At 39.3% G+C, this 13,516-nt stretch overlaps 1 protein-coding gene across 1 annotated transcript; it reads left to right on the top strand.

Annotated features, from left to right (window-relative positions):
- Nucleotides 1-1,990: 1,990 nt before the first annotated feature.
- Nucleotides 1,991-3,375, top strand: LOC141393458 (odorant receptor 33a-like). The gene is made up of 2 exons (XM_073966444.1): nucleotides 1,991-2,873; nucleotides 2,946-3,375. The coding sequence occupies exons 1-2, from the start codon at nucleotides 2,737-2,739 to the stop codon at nucleotides 3,322-3,324; spliced, it is 516 nt and encodes a 171-aa protein (XP_073822545.1). The 5' UTR covers nucleotides 1,991-2,736; the 3' UTR covers nucleotides 3,325-3,375.
- Nucleotides 3,376-13,516: the final 10,141 nt, after the last annotated feature.

Here is a 13,516-nt window from a genome sequence, read left to right as displayed (position 1 = left end):
CGATCATCATCAGGGATTTATTTTATCTTTAAGTAAAACAAAAAGCATTGTTACATGAATATAAACAAAAATAACAACTTTTAATTACTTTTTAATTGTTAAGTGGATTCAATTTACACTGTCTGTTCTCCATCACAGGTGATTTCCAACTAAACTATTTTCTCTTTTGATATTTTTGAACTGTATTTCTATAAATCTGCGCACAGTGTTCTGTGTCAGTTTTAAAATTCATCCTACTTTCTGTAGGGACATTAATTATGTGTAACATCTCAAGCATATACCGACGTTTATAGTTATTTTCTTGTGTTAAAATCTTTACATCTTTAAAGTTTGGAGTATGACCTGCAAGAGCGCAGTGTGCAGCAAGTGCTGTTTTTTGTTCCATAGGTTTGTTCTTGACCTTTTGGTCTGATTTATGGGCACTAAGTCTGGTTTTGAGTTTTGACATCGTGGTGCCAACGTATACTTTTTGACATGTGCTGGAACTATCTCCATTGCAACCTATTTTATATACAACATTTGATTTGTCGTCAGTTGAGAGTTTCGCCTTTGTTCGGCTGAAGAAGGTATTATTGGTATTACTGCTCTTAAATGCCAATTGGTATTGATCTTTGTTATACAAATTAGAATTGAAAACTCTTTCTGAGAACCCTGGAATGTATGTAGACCTCTTGTAGATTTTGGGTTCCCGACCTGGGACGTCTGGTTTTTGGGTTTTAACCTTTTTGATTAACTCAGAGATTGTTCTGTTTGGAAAGTCATTCATTCTCAACAGTTTTCGTATTTTCTTTTCGTTTTGTGTGTGAAAAGTTTTGTCACTAATATTGAGAACCCTCTGGATGAAGTTTCTTGCCGTATTGATTTTAATTCGGTCTCGTCTCGGATGTTTGGAGTAAAGGAAGAATTATCAATTTTTACTACGATGTCAAAACTCAAAACCAGACTTAGTGCACATAAATCGGACCAAAAGGCCAAGAACAAACCTATGGAACAAAAAACAGCACTTGCTGCACACTGCGCTCTTACAGGTCATACTCCAAACTTTAAAGATGTAAAGATTTTAACACAAGAAAATAACTATAAACGTCGGTATATGCTTGAGATTTTACACATAATTAATATCCCTACAGAAAATAGGATGAATTTTAAAACTGACACAGAACACTGTGCGCAGATTTATAGAAATACAGTTCAAAAATATCAAAAGAGAAAATAGTTTAGTTGAAAATCACCTGTGATGGAGAACAGACAGTGTAAATTGAATCCACTTAACAATTAAAAAGTAATTAAAAGTTGTTATTTTTTATATTCATGTAACAATGCTTTTTGTTTTACTTAAAGATAAAATAAATCCCTGATGATGATCGTCGGAGACGATCGAAATATCGGTAAATAAATACAGATATAAAACTAAAATCAATATTTGTTTTATTCAAAAGGACCTAGAGCCGAACTAAAACTAAAGAAAAACTTAAAGAATTTTATTAAAAACTGCTTCAAAACTAAAAATCTTAGTTACTTTTTTACTTCTCGTTTAAGGTAAGAAGAATATTAGTTAGAAGTTTTCAATAACGCTATACATCTAGATACAAACATACAAATTATGTTGTAGTTAAACATACTTTCGGGAATTACTCTTTTTGGTTGTGGTGTATGGGTAAACACCACCAAGGCAAAGACTCACTCATTAATGAAAGCATTACCATGTGCTTTGTATTTTAAATTATTTAGTTATTACCAATCAATTTAAACATTTTTGGTTTTTAAAATTACCCGCCGGTATTTATACAAAATTTTTCGAAATCGTTGTCAGGATAGATGTATTAAAACTTCTTTCGTGTCATTCATTATCTAACTAATGACTCGAGTTAATCGTCTTTGGACACTGTTTTCATAAAATAAACGAAACGTGTAATTAAAAGTAATTTATTAAAATAGTTTCCATAAATTGTGGGAAGTAAACGGACCACACTATAGACTTTTATATTTTAAGTTAGTCTGTACCTGCAACACTTTTTAAAGGGATTCGTTCCCATTATTTCCAAATAATTTCTAAAAGTAAATAAATACTAGCAACATAAACATTATAGTGATATTTCACAGCCGTTGAGTAAAGTGTACAACAACATAAGTTTAGCGACCATGACATTCGGTAGTTTTTATCAAACTAACAGTGTTGAGAATTTTAAAATATTTTGGATTTTATGGAGGCTTTTGGGTTTCAAAGGATTTGAGAATAAGTATGCCAACATTTTGCACAATTTGGTATTACAAATTACGATTAGCATTTGGTATCCAATGCACTTAACCCTGGGTCTATTAAGTTTACCCAATCAGGGAGAAATATTCAAAAATCTGTCAATGACCATTACCTGCATTGTATGTAGCATAAAATTCGTTTGTCTGCGCATGAAACTGCAACAGATGTACGTTATAGAAAGCGTATTTCTTGAACTAGATGGAAGCGTTGAAAGTAGAGAGGAATATGAGTTTTTTACAAACGGTCCAAAGAAGTATGCCCGACTGATAACTAAATTGTATTTTACAATGTATATGGGAGCCAACGTTGCTGCAATAACAATGGTATTATTTGACTCGGAGAGAAGACTTATGTACCCGGCTTGGTTTCCATTTGACGGAATTCTTCTTCGGTTGTCTACTGGTCAGTGCTGATGTATCAATTTATGGGAGTCACAAATTGTGCAGAATTTGGTGAACGATGTTCCAGCTGGTGTAATGTTATGCTTAATAAGCGGTCATGTTCGACTCTTGGGCATGCGAGTGTCCCGCATTGGTTATGATCCTAAGAAAACCGAAGATAATAATCTGGCGAATCTCAGAAAGTGTGTCGAAGACCATCTAAATCTGATGAAGTGAGTATTTAAATGAAAGCTATAATTATTTCTAAGTTGAAGAGAACTCACTGACATTCTTTTTGTTTTCAGATTATTCAATTTGGTGCAGGATTCCCAATCTAATGGACAGTTGATTTTATACATTTCCAGTAGACTGAATATCTGTGTGGCCTTGGTCTATTTAATATTCTTCGTCGATAATTTGGCTGCATATGTGTATTATTCAATATTCACAATGGCAATTGCTATTGAACTTTATCCGCCATATTATTATGGCAGTATTTGCCAACAGGAGTTCAACGATTTAAGCTATGCCATATTTTGCTGTAATTGGCCGAATCAGACGTTACGTTTTCGTAAAAATATGAAAATTTTCGTACAGAACACGTTGCCCAAAATCACTATAAAGGCCGGAGGAATAGTTGGAATGCAAATAGAAAATTTCTTTGCAATATGGAAAATGGCTTAATCTTTATTTACTCTGGTCAGAAGTATTAAATAGATGCAAAAACAAAATCTATTGATCACATTTGAACACACATATATGTATATGCACAGTATAAAGTTAAATGCACTTTAAAATGTAATTTGAGCAGGGTTTCGAAATCGGAGTCTGTTCTAAATTTATCAGAAATTTGTTAAAATAAAAATTCTGTAAATCAGTTAAAGTTTAATATCAATTTATCATATTATAAACAATCAATTGGGTTTGGAGTAATGGTTTCATATTACATATACTAAGAAAGACCTTGTGGTACTTCAAAGGAAATCATAATGAAGAGCAACTGGACTTTTACAGAAGTGATATTGTTCCTACTAGAGTTCTTGCTGAATTTGTTATAGAACATTTAGAGTCTTCTTTAAGATTATCGTCCTGAAATTACCGAAAGGAAATTGTGTAACAAATCGACGGTAAAATATGACTGTTACCTATATGGGATGGCGGATATATTAATTTCTACTTAATATTATCCGACTGTCTTTCTTGTATTCTTTTTGAGGTGATAGACAAAGGACACATATTTGTTGAAAACTGTATAAAATATTTGCCTGTTTAAATCAGGATAGAGCTCGTATCATTTAATATAGAGCCATATAAGTTGGCACGGAAGTTTACAATACTTTTAAAATATTTGGTGTTCAAAATGGGTTATATCGGTCCACGTTTTGATATAACTCCTATAGAACGGTACCGACTGATTTTCTGTATTTTGAAGTATTTTACCACATTATCGAACCGAAATGTCTTAAATTTGCCTTCGCTAAAGGTATAAAAGATTACTGCCAAGAATTGTCCGTATAGGTTTAGCATTCAATATAACACAGTATAAAGGTACGACTCGATTATAGGTATTTCGAAAGTTTTTTTTTTTTGTCACATTACACTGTGCAACATGATACCGCAGCGTTACAGAAGACCAAAAAATAAGATGTGTCCCGGAATATTTTAGAGGGGTTTGCTTTTCTTTTCTTTCGTTTTTTCATAGTAGGCTATTTTTTCTAGGGGAGGGTTACTAACCCGACGCGCAAACCCAAGTTTTTAACGTTTTTATGGTTGAACGCGCGGCACATGTTAGCTCACTACCTTTAACGGGTGTTAAAGACAGTACCCCATGTAACAACAGCGGAGATAAATTTTGCCGTCTCGAAATTCGATGATTCCAAAGCGCCAGGCCTAGATGGAATTCCAAATTATGTCCTAAAAGAGACTGTGAAGTGCTGTGGTGGACAGTTACTTAAATTATTCAACAAATGCTTGGAATTTGGATCTTTTCCATCAATATGGAAAAGGCAAAGGTTAGTGCTACTGCCTAAAAATGGCAAACCTCTGGGAAACCCCTCCTCATATCGCCCACTGTGCATGATAGACACATGCGGAAAGCTCCTTGAGAGCATTATCCGCGATAGATTGGAAGAGTGCATCGAACGTGCAGAAGGCTTATCCAAATGCCAATTTGGCTTCAGAAAGAAGAGATCTACCATTGATGCAGCAAAAACGGTAATCGACATTGCAAAGGCAGCAATACATGGTCAAAGCTGGAAAAAGGGACGAAAGAATATTGTATGGTCGTAACACTAGATGTTAAAAATGCCTTCAACACAGCTAATTGGGAGAATATTTTAAAGGCTCTGCGACGGTTAAATGTCCCGGCATATCTTGTTGCTATAATCCAGGACTACTTCCGCAACAGAATCCTGATATATGAGACTGAAGAAGGTACAAATGAATACCAAATAACAGGAGGAGTACCACAAGGATCCGTTCTTGGACCGCTTCTATGGAACGTGATGTATGATGGTGTTTTACGGTTAAAACTTCCAGAGAAAGCTAATATTATTGGGTTTGCGGATGACATCGCGCTAGTCATTGTTGCAAAAACAACCGAAGAAGCACGAACAGTTACAGAGGCCAGCATACAGTTGGTTAGATCATGGCTGTTCTCACAAGGCCTGGCATTAGCCGACCAAAAAACGGAAGCAGTCTTGATTACAAGTCGTAGAGTGGTGGAAAGAATAAATATTCAAATTGGAGATTGCACAATAACAACAGCGGAAAGCCTGAAGTATCTCGGTGTTATCATAGACAATCGCCTGTCTTTTAAAGACCATTTAGACTACATAAAGGCAAAAGCCGGAAACACCTGTAAAGCGTTGTGCCGTATTATGCCAAACACAAGGGGGCCATGATACTTAAAGAGAAAAATTCTAGCAGGAGTTATCAAAAATATTATTCTCTACGCAGCACCAATATGGGCTCAATCCTTGAAGTACGCTACTTACTATGCAAAGATTGGGTCAGTATATAGACTTGCAGCGCTTCGTGTATGCTGTGCATATAGGACAGTGTCCGACGATGCAGCCTGTGTTATCGCTGCCATGATACCCATCGATATCCTAGCCAGAGAATCTGAATCCATATTCAATTCAAGGAACTCACAGGAACCCGGAAATGAGCCCGAGGACGCAAGAAGACGAAGCATTGTCGAATGGCAAAATAGATGGTCAGCAGCTACAAAAGGTAGATGGACTTATTCGCTGATACAAAATGTGGACACTTGGTCAAATAGACGACATGGATATTTAAATTTTTTTCTTACCCAATTCCTCTCGGGACATGGTTGCTTCAGGTCCTACTTACAGACAGTACCCCAGGTGACACCACGGGGAGGTCAGTGTCCGCTTGGGATGAAAGAGGGACCAAGATAAATCCTGGGCTTTGCCATGTTAAAACCGGTCAGGACCGTTGCTTGATATCTTCCATCCCCTACGTAATTTTTGCAATCCGTAGCAACGCGTAGCGCACGAGAGTGATACAGGGAGAAAAGTAGAGAGGAGAAACGTCTTTTCCGCAGGAAAAAGAGAGAGTTGGAAAAGCGGGATTGTGAACAAATCGAGATGTACAGGAGTCCGAAAATTCTACCAAAGAGTCAAGCATCAAACTGATGGCTTTGGTACAGGCACATCTTCCTGTAGAGACCAGCAAGGTAATTTGGTAACTGATACAGATAGTGTACTCAGGATATGAAAAGAACATTTTTCAAAACTGTTGGTATCCAATAGCAGCGAAGACGACGATACCACAGTCCCAATCCCAGAAGATGGTATTGTATGTATACCGTCCAGCCAAGATGAGGTAAAGACAGCAATAAATCGGCTGAAGAATAATAAGGCAGCAGGGGCCGATGGCTTACCAGCCGAGTTGTTCAAAACCGGAGGCGACACGCTGTTAAGGTGTATTCATCAGCTAGTTAGCCCCATCTGGCAGGAAGAACGAGTACCCGACGATTGGAACCTGAGTATCCTGTGCCCCGTCCACAAGAAGGGAGATAAGACTGTATGCTCTAACTATAGGGGCATAAGTCTACTCCCTATTGCCTACAAGATCGTGTCAGGGATATTGTGCGAACGACTAAAGCCTATGGTCAACGAGATAATTGGACCATACCAATGCGGCTTTAGACCTGGCAAGTCCACCATTGACCAGATATTTACCCAGCGGCAAATCCTGGAGAAGACCCATGAGATGCAGATCGACACCTACCACCTTTTTGTCGATTATAAAGCAGCCTTCGACAGCCCGCTGCGTTCAAAGGTTTTCCAAGCCATGTCTGAATTTGGTATCCCCGCAAAGCTCATCCGGCTTTGTAAAATGACTTTAACTGACACGAGGTCCTCAGTTAAAATAGGAAAGAACCTCTCCGAAGAGTTTGGTACCAAAAGAGGTTTCAGACAAGGAGACAGCCTTTCGTGTGACCTCTTCAACGTCCTGCTAGAAAAGGTTATACGAGAGGCAAACGTCAAAAGGAGTGGCACAATCTACACCAATAGTCACATGTTACTTGCTTATGCTGATGATATAGACATCATGGGCCGATCAGTAAAAGAAGTAACTGATACCTTTATAAAGGTCGAAGGAGAATCTCCTAAAGTGGGTCTGGCGGTAAACGGTGAGAAGACCAAGTTGATGGTGTCGACGCGTAATGCATCCATTAAGCTCGGACCGACTGTGGATGTTGGTTCCTATAATATTGAGGTAGTAAAAGACTTCGTCTACCTCGGCACCTCCGTAAACACAACAAACGACATCAGTTGTGAAATAAAAAGAAGAATTGTATTGGCCAACAGATGCTACTTTGGTTTAAGTAAGCAGTTTAAAAACAAAGCCACATCTCGTCAAACAAAAATAACGTTCTACAAAACACTGATACTACCCGTGCTGATGTATGGCTCAGAAGACTGGGTACTTGCGCAAGCAGACATGGCAGTGCTTGGTGGTTTTAAGAGGAAAATTCTTCGAAAGATCTACGGACCAATCGTAGACGTTGACGGTGAATATCGACGTCGCATGAAACACGAGCTGTATCTGCTATACAACGACAGCAATATAGTTAAACGTATCGAGATGCAACGATTGCGTTGGCTAGGCCATATCATAAGAATGAGCGATGATGAACTAAAAAGGCGTATGAATACATGCCACATGGCGGTGCACGCAGAATTGGCAGGCCAAGGGATAGATGGCGCAAACAAGTGGATGATGAGATGAAAAGGCGCGATATTCCAGAGTGCGAAGCAACAAATAGAGAGGAATGGAGATCTCTTCTTAGTTCGATCTATAGAACAAATATTCTGTAATGGGTCAGCTATGTAAGTAAGTCCCGGAATATTGAATTTTTGTATGTTGTTTTATTATTTTTGTCTTTAAGAACCGTTCCTGGAAAGTTCAGACATTCTACAAAGTAACTTTGAGACCTTAGAAAAATGTTTGTAGTTGATTGTTTTCTAGAATGTGGAACGGTTTAGTATCTATGGGCAGACCGGAACCCGAGAAAAAGGATTAAATTTGTATTTGTTGATGTTATTTTGCTATTTTAACCTTTAAGTATCGTTTCTAAAGGAACTTGACCTCGACGATTTTGACCTTGAAGATGAGGAACTTCAACTTTGTCTCCGAGAGTAAATCAAAATTCTTAACGGTTTGAGCGAAATTATCCCTTTTGACATCAAGGCCTCAAGTCTTTTTTGGGCCCATAACCGCGAAAGTGCATGTGATTGGGAAATACGCCGGACACGTGTCTTCTTTTTATGTCTTATATCACGCTTCGGTGTTAGAATATGTTTCTTTTTCCAAGAGCAATTACGGTAATTTAGTATTCGTATTTGTAAATATACTTGTTAGTCTTTGTAGAGAAACCTTATAACGATACCGTCCGATTTCAGTTATTTTGAAGGGACTTGCTACAAGTTCATACCTAAGTTGTTGTTTATATTCCGGATTCCCGACGAATAGAAAACCTTCGCGAAGAAAACGAACAATATACATAGGTCCATGTTTTGATATACCCCCCGAGGTAACGTACCTTGACGGTTTTACATTTAGATTCAGGTAATTCAGATTTTGTATTATCACTGGGTAGATTACATCCCTTACCCCAACTGATTAGAAAATATTTAATACATTTTGAGTGGTGAAATTTATTTTCGGAGTCGATTCCGGAGTTGGATCGGAGTCGTGAAAAAATTGGACTGGAGTCCGACTCCAACCGAGTCCGACCAAAAATTGCTCGACTCCGAAGCCCTGAATTTGAGTTCGTAGAATTTCATTATACTCAGATGGTATACTAGAGTGAAGCTAAGAGAAGGTGGAAATATCAAGCTTTAGCGTTGATGACCTCGCCATCACTACCCAGCAAAAAAAGTCCTCCCAAAATCATGGGTTTTGTAAGGGATTTTTGGCAGCCGTAACTACTCGCAAACCCCCTTTCTTCCCCATTATTTTTACAAGGGCATGTCGCACTCAGTTTGTAGTTATTTTATGACCACTAGAATAACTAGTTATTCTGTGGCCACTAGAAGTTTAAAAGAAAGTTGAAAAAAATTCTATTTTTAGAACAGTTGATGTAGAGATTTTTTTAATTTCATCACACTTCTTACTTCTATTTTATCCCATTACTTTTCAGATTACTTGTAATGGGAAAAGAAGCTTGTTTGCATTACTTTGTAATGGGTTACGTAATGACTAATGGATCCGAATTTTTGCTGGGTACCAACTGCAGGTGAGGTTAAGACAGCAATAGGTTAGGTTAGGTTAGGTTGAAAAGAGGGGCGAATATAAGAATCGCCACATGCCCGTATGGGGCATACACTTAAGCCAGTATAGGCCTGTTGTGCGCTCTAATTTCGGAAGCCTAAGGGGAATAAAATTTTTTTATTGCTTAATTTATTGAAAAGAAAATAAATTTATCAGTTAAGAAATTCTGTGCCATTGACATAATCTCTTAAGTTTTTGAACTCGCTTGCCCTAATTTGGTGGAGTTCTGGTATAGTGTTATTTCCTAGAAATTGGTTTCTTAGCGTCGCGAAGGCTGGGCAATGACAGAGATAGTGTTCCAACGTTTCGTCGTCCTCTCCGCATGCTCTGCATTCGCTGCTTTCTGCACAACCGATTTTGTGCAGGTGTGCTTGTAGCCCTAGGTGTCCTGTAAAGATGCCTGTCAGTCTACTAATGTCTTTTTTACTCATTTGAAGGAGTTCCTTTGTTTTATCCTGGTCTGGGTTTCCCCAGAGGATTTTTGTATTTTTCCCTTTCTCTTCAGTATTCCAGAGGGATGTATGGGCGTTTTCTGCCCATGCTTTTAACTCTAGACGCGCCGCTTTTAAAGGCTTAGCATTATCTAGGCTTATCGTAGCTTGCTCTCTGGCTTGCCTTGCCAAGGAGTTGGCTATCTCGTTACCCCTAATCCCTTTATGTCCTGGTACCCATATAATGTTAACAGAACCATGGTGGGAGTAGTCGTTGATTGATTTTTTACACTGCAGGACAGTTTTTGATTTCACCGTCTTGCTTGTTATTGCTTTAATTGCTGCTTTACTGTCCGTTAGGATGTTTACAGTGATTGGCCTTGTGTTAGCTTTAAACCAGTTCAGACACTCTGTGATCGCTCGGATTTCGGCCTGTAGGATCGTATTATGATCCGGCAGTCGAAGGGAGATTCTAGTTTCCTGGTCTTCGATATATAGACCCAGACCCGTTCTCCCCCCTAGAACGGCCCCGTCTGTGAACCCACAGCTTCCAGTTGGCATCCGTTCTAGGGTTCCATCGATCCACATGTCCCTGTCTGGTATTAAAATTTCACACAAGGCGGATTCAATTGTTTCAGGTATACGGTCTGATACAATATGATCTATTGACTCACCCGTTGTAACCTGTAATATGTTTTGGTGGTATGTTTGGTGGTCTCTTACGATCCACTCGCTCATCGACTTAAGTCTTATAGCTGCGATGGCTGCCTCATACCTTACCTGAATTTCTATTGGGTGGACAAATAAAATTGTCTCTAAAGCCCTAGTTGGTGTAGTCCTCATTGCCCCGCTAGTACTTAAGCAGCACGTTCTTTGGACTTTTTGCAGTACTTTTACGTTGCATTTCTTGTCCGTAGCTGTCCACCATACCACAGAAGCGTAAGTTAGAATCGGTCTAATTACGCTTCTGTATAACCAGTGTGTCATCCTAGGATTGAAACCCCATTTTGAGCCTATAGCTCTTCTGCAGGTTGACCAACATCTGTGGGCTTTATTAGCCCTTTCCTGAATATGGTCTCTCCATTTAAGTTTCCTGTCTAGAATTACTCCCAGGTACTTAATTGTTGGAGAAATGTTTATCATCTTATCTAGGAAAACGGGTTCTTCGTAAGCTCCTATTTTCGTTTTCCTAGTGAATAGACATAATTCTGTTTTTTCCGGGTTGACATTTAGACCTCTCGGTCTAGCCCAGTTGTATGCTATTTTTAGAGCCGTTTCGGCCCTTCTACAGAGTATATTTGGATTCTTTCCCCTAAGAAGTATTATAACGTCGTCTGCATAGCAGATGGGTTCAAATCCTTCGTCGGTTAAGTTCCTTAGTAGACTATTTATGGTGGTAACCCATAGGAGAGGTGATAGTATTCCTCCCTGTGGCGTCCCCTGACCAACTTTGTCTCTTTTTGTTACGTCTTGTAGCGCGCAGCTTATCCATCTATTCCTTAGCATGTGGTCTATCCAGTGCCTCAAGGCCCGGTTTACCTGAAACTCGTCTAAGGAGTGGATTAGCGTTTCGGTGCTGACGTTGTTGAACGCTCCTTCGATGTCGATGCAAACTGCGAGAGTATACAATTTCATCTCGAAGGTTCTCTCTATGTGGTGTACTACCTCATGTAATGCGGTTTCCACTGATCTACCTTTTACGTATGCATGTTGTTTGTACTTGAGCATATCGTTAGGGATGTTACTCTTTATCATGGTGTCGACCGTCCGTTCCATTGTTTTGAGTAAGAATGAAGTTAAACTTATCGGACGATAAGATTTTGGTATTGCATAACTTGACTTGCCGGGCTTGGGAATGAATACTACCCTTGCCTCTTGCCAGGCCAATGGAGTATACGCAAAGTTTAAGCAAGCATTGAAAATCTCGACCAGATTGGACGAAATATAGTCCACTTCCCTTTGAAGTAAGGCTGGGAAAATCTGGTCTGGTCCCGCTGCTTTGTATGGTGAGAAGCTCATTATTGCTTCTTTAATCATCAAGTTGTTGATTTTTGGTGCTTCTTCTGATGCATAAGCTATCTCCATCGGTGACACTGTATGTGCCGTAGTACTCGACGGGAAGTGCGTTCTCATCAGAAGGCTTAGAGTTTCCTCGGCTGTTTCCATCTTTTTACCCGTCTCATCAACCAGAAGCTCGGGTTGTGAGTGAGTTTTAGATAGAAACTTTTTAATTTTAGAGACGTCATTCACGCTATCTACCTGTTCACAAAAAAGCTTCCAGGAGTTCCGTTTGGCGTTTCTTGTCATTTTGTTGTATTCTTTTAGTTTTGTTTGGTAGTTGTCCCAGAATACAGCTGCTTTTTTACGTTTTGCCCTATTGTAAAGTCTTCGGACCTCTTTGCCTTTGTTACGAATTTCCCCTGTCATCCAGGGTTTTTCGTAGGCAGATTTCCTCTCTCGAAGTGGACAACTTTCTTCGAAAGACCTTACTAGAGCCTCTGTTAGTTTATTGACATTCCTATCAATATCTTCTTTGCTTAGGCAAACCTCAACTTCTTGCCCTAGTCTATCTTTAACTTGTTTTCCGAATTTAGCCCAATTAGTTTTGGATTTATTTCGGAAAGTTATCGGATTCGGCGGTGGCCTTGATATTTTAAACCTAATATACCTATGGTCAGAGAAGGAGTGTTCCTTTGAAACTCTCCACTCATGTACCTCGTTTATTAGATTTTCTGAACATATTGTTACATCTAATACTTCCTCCCTAACTCTGTTAACAAAGGTTGGTGTATTTCCTATGTTAAGGGTTATCAGGTCGTTAGTATTCAAAAATTCTAGAAGGGCTTGACCCCTCTTGTTAGTATTAGTACTACCCCACGAAATGTGGTGAGAGTTAGCATCGCTACCTACTAGTACTTCGTTACCTGTTTGCTTGATTTTCCTCACCAGTTGCTGTAGCTCCGACGAAGGTGGTAATGTCGGCGAGTCGAACGGCAGGTAGATTGATGCGAGGTATATATTACCATTCCCTTGCTTCAACACTGTGGCGTCCGAGGTTGACAACTCTGGGGAGAAAAGAAAGCATAAGTTTTTATGGCATATAATACAGGTCCTCGGTCGGTTTCCTGTATTAGCGTAAAAGAGTTGGTAATTAATGTGGTTTAGTCCGGAAACCTTGTTCTTTACGGTCCAAGGTTCCTGGATTAAACCGATGTGTATTTTACCTTTGTTTATTTTATCCATCAGGGCTTGAGTTGCCGTTTCGCTCCGATGGAGGTTTATCTGGATGACCTCAATCATGAGTCATCCAGTAAGCGTGCTTCTTGGGAGTCGCTGATGGCTTCGACCCCCTCTTCAGAATTGCTCGGTGGTTTGTCCTCCTTGCTGGTTTGGTGGGCATCCTCTTCTTCTTCCCCGACTCGTGCCCTTCCAACTTTAAAGGTGACTGCATTACAGATGTAGTACGCCTTACCCTTTGTCTTTGTAAGACTGGATAGTGAGAGGTCGTCAATTCCAACCACAAGGAGAGTGCCATCCTCTTTCTCCTCCCTGTGGAAGACTTCCCACCTCTTCACTTCCAAGGTCTCATTTTGCTTGCCAAAGACCTCGAGCATGCGTTCTGTCTCGAACTTGCAGCC

The sequence above is a fragment of the Musca autumnalis genome, unplaced genomic scaffold (assembly GCF_047663935.1).
Source record: "Musca autumnalis isolate F117 unplaced genomic scaffold, ASM4766393v1 scaffold_2, whole genome shotgun sequence".
In the NCBI taxonomy this organism is placed as follows: domain Eukaryota; kingdom Metazoa; phylum Arthropoda; class Insecta; order Diptera; family Muscidae; genus Musca; species Musca autumnalis.
Note: the sequence above shows the minus strand (reverse complement) of the source record. Positions and strands in the feature narration are given on the sequence as shown.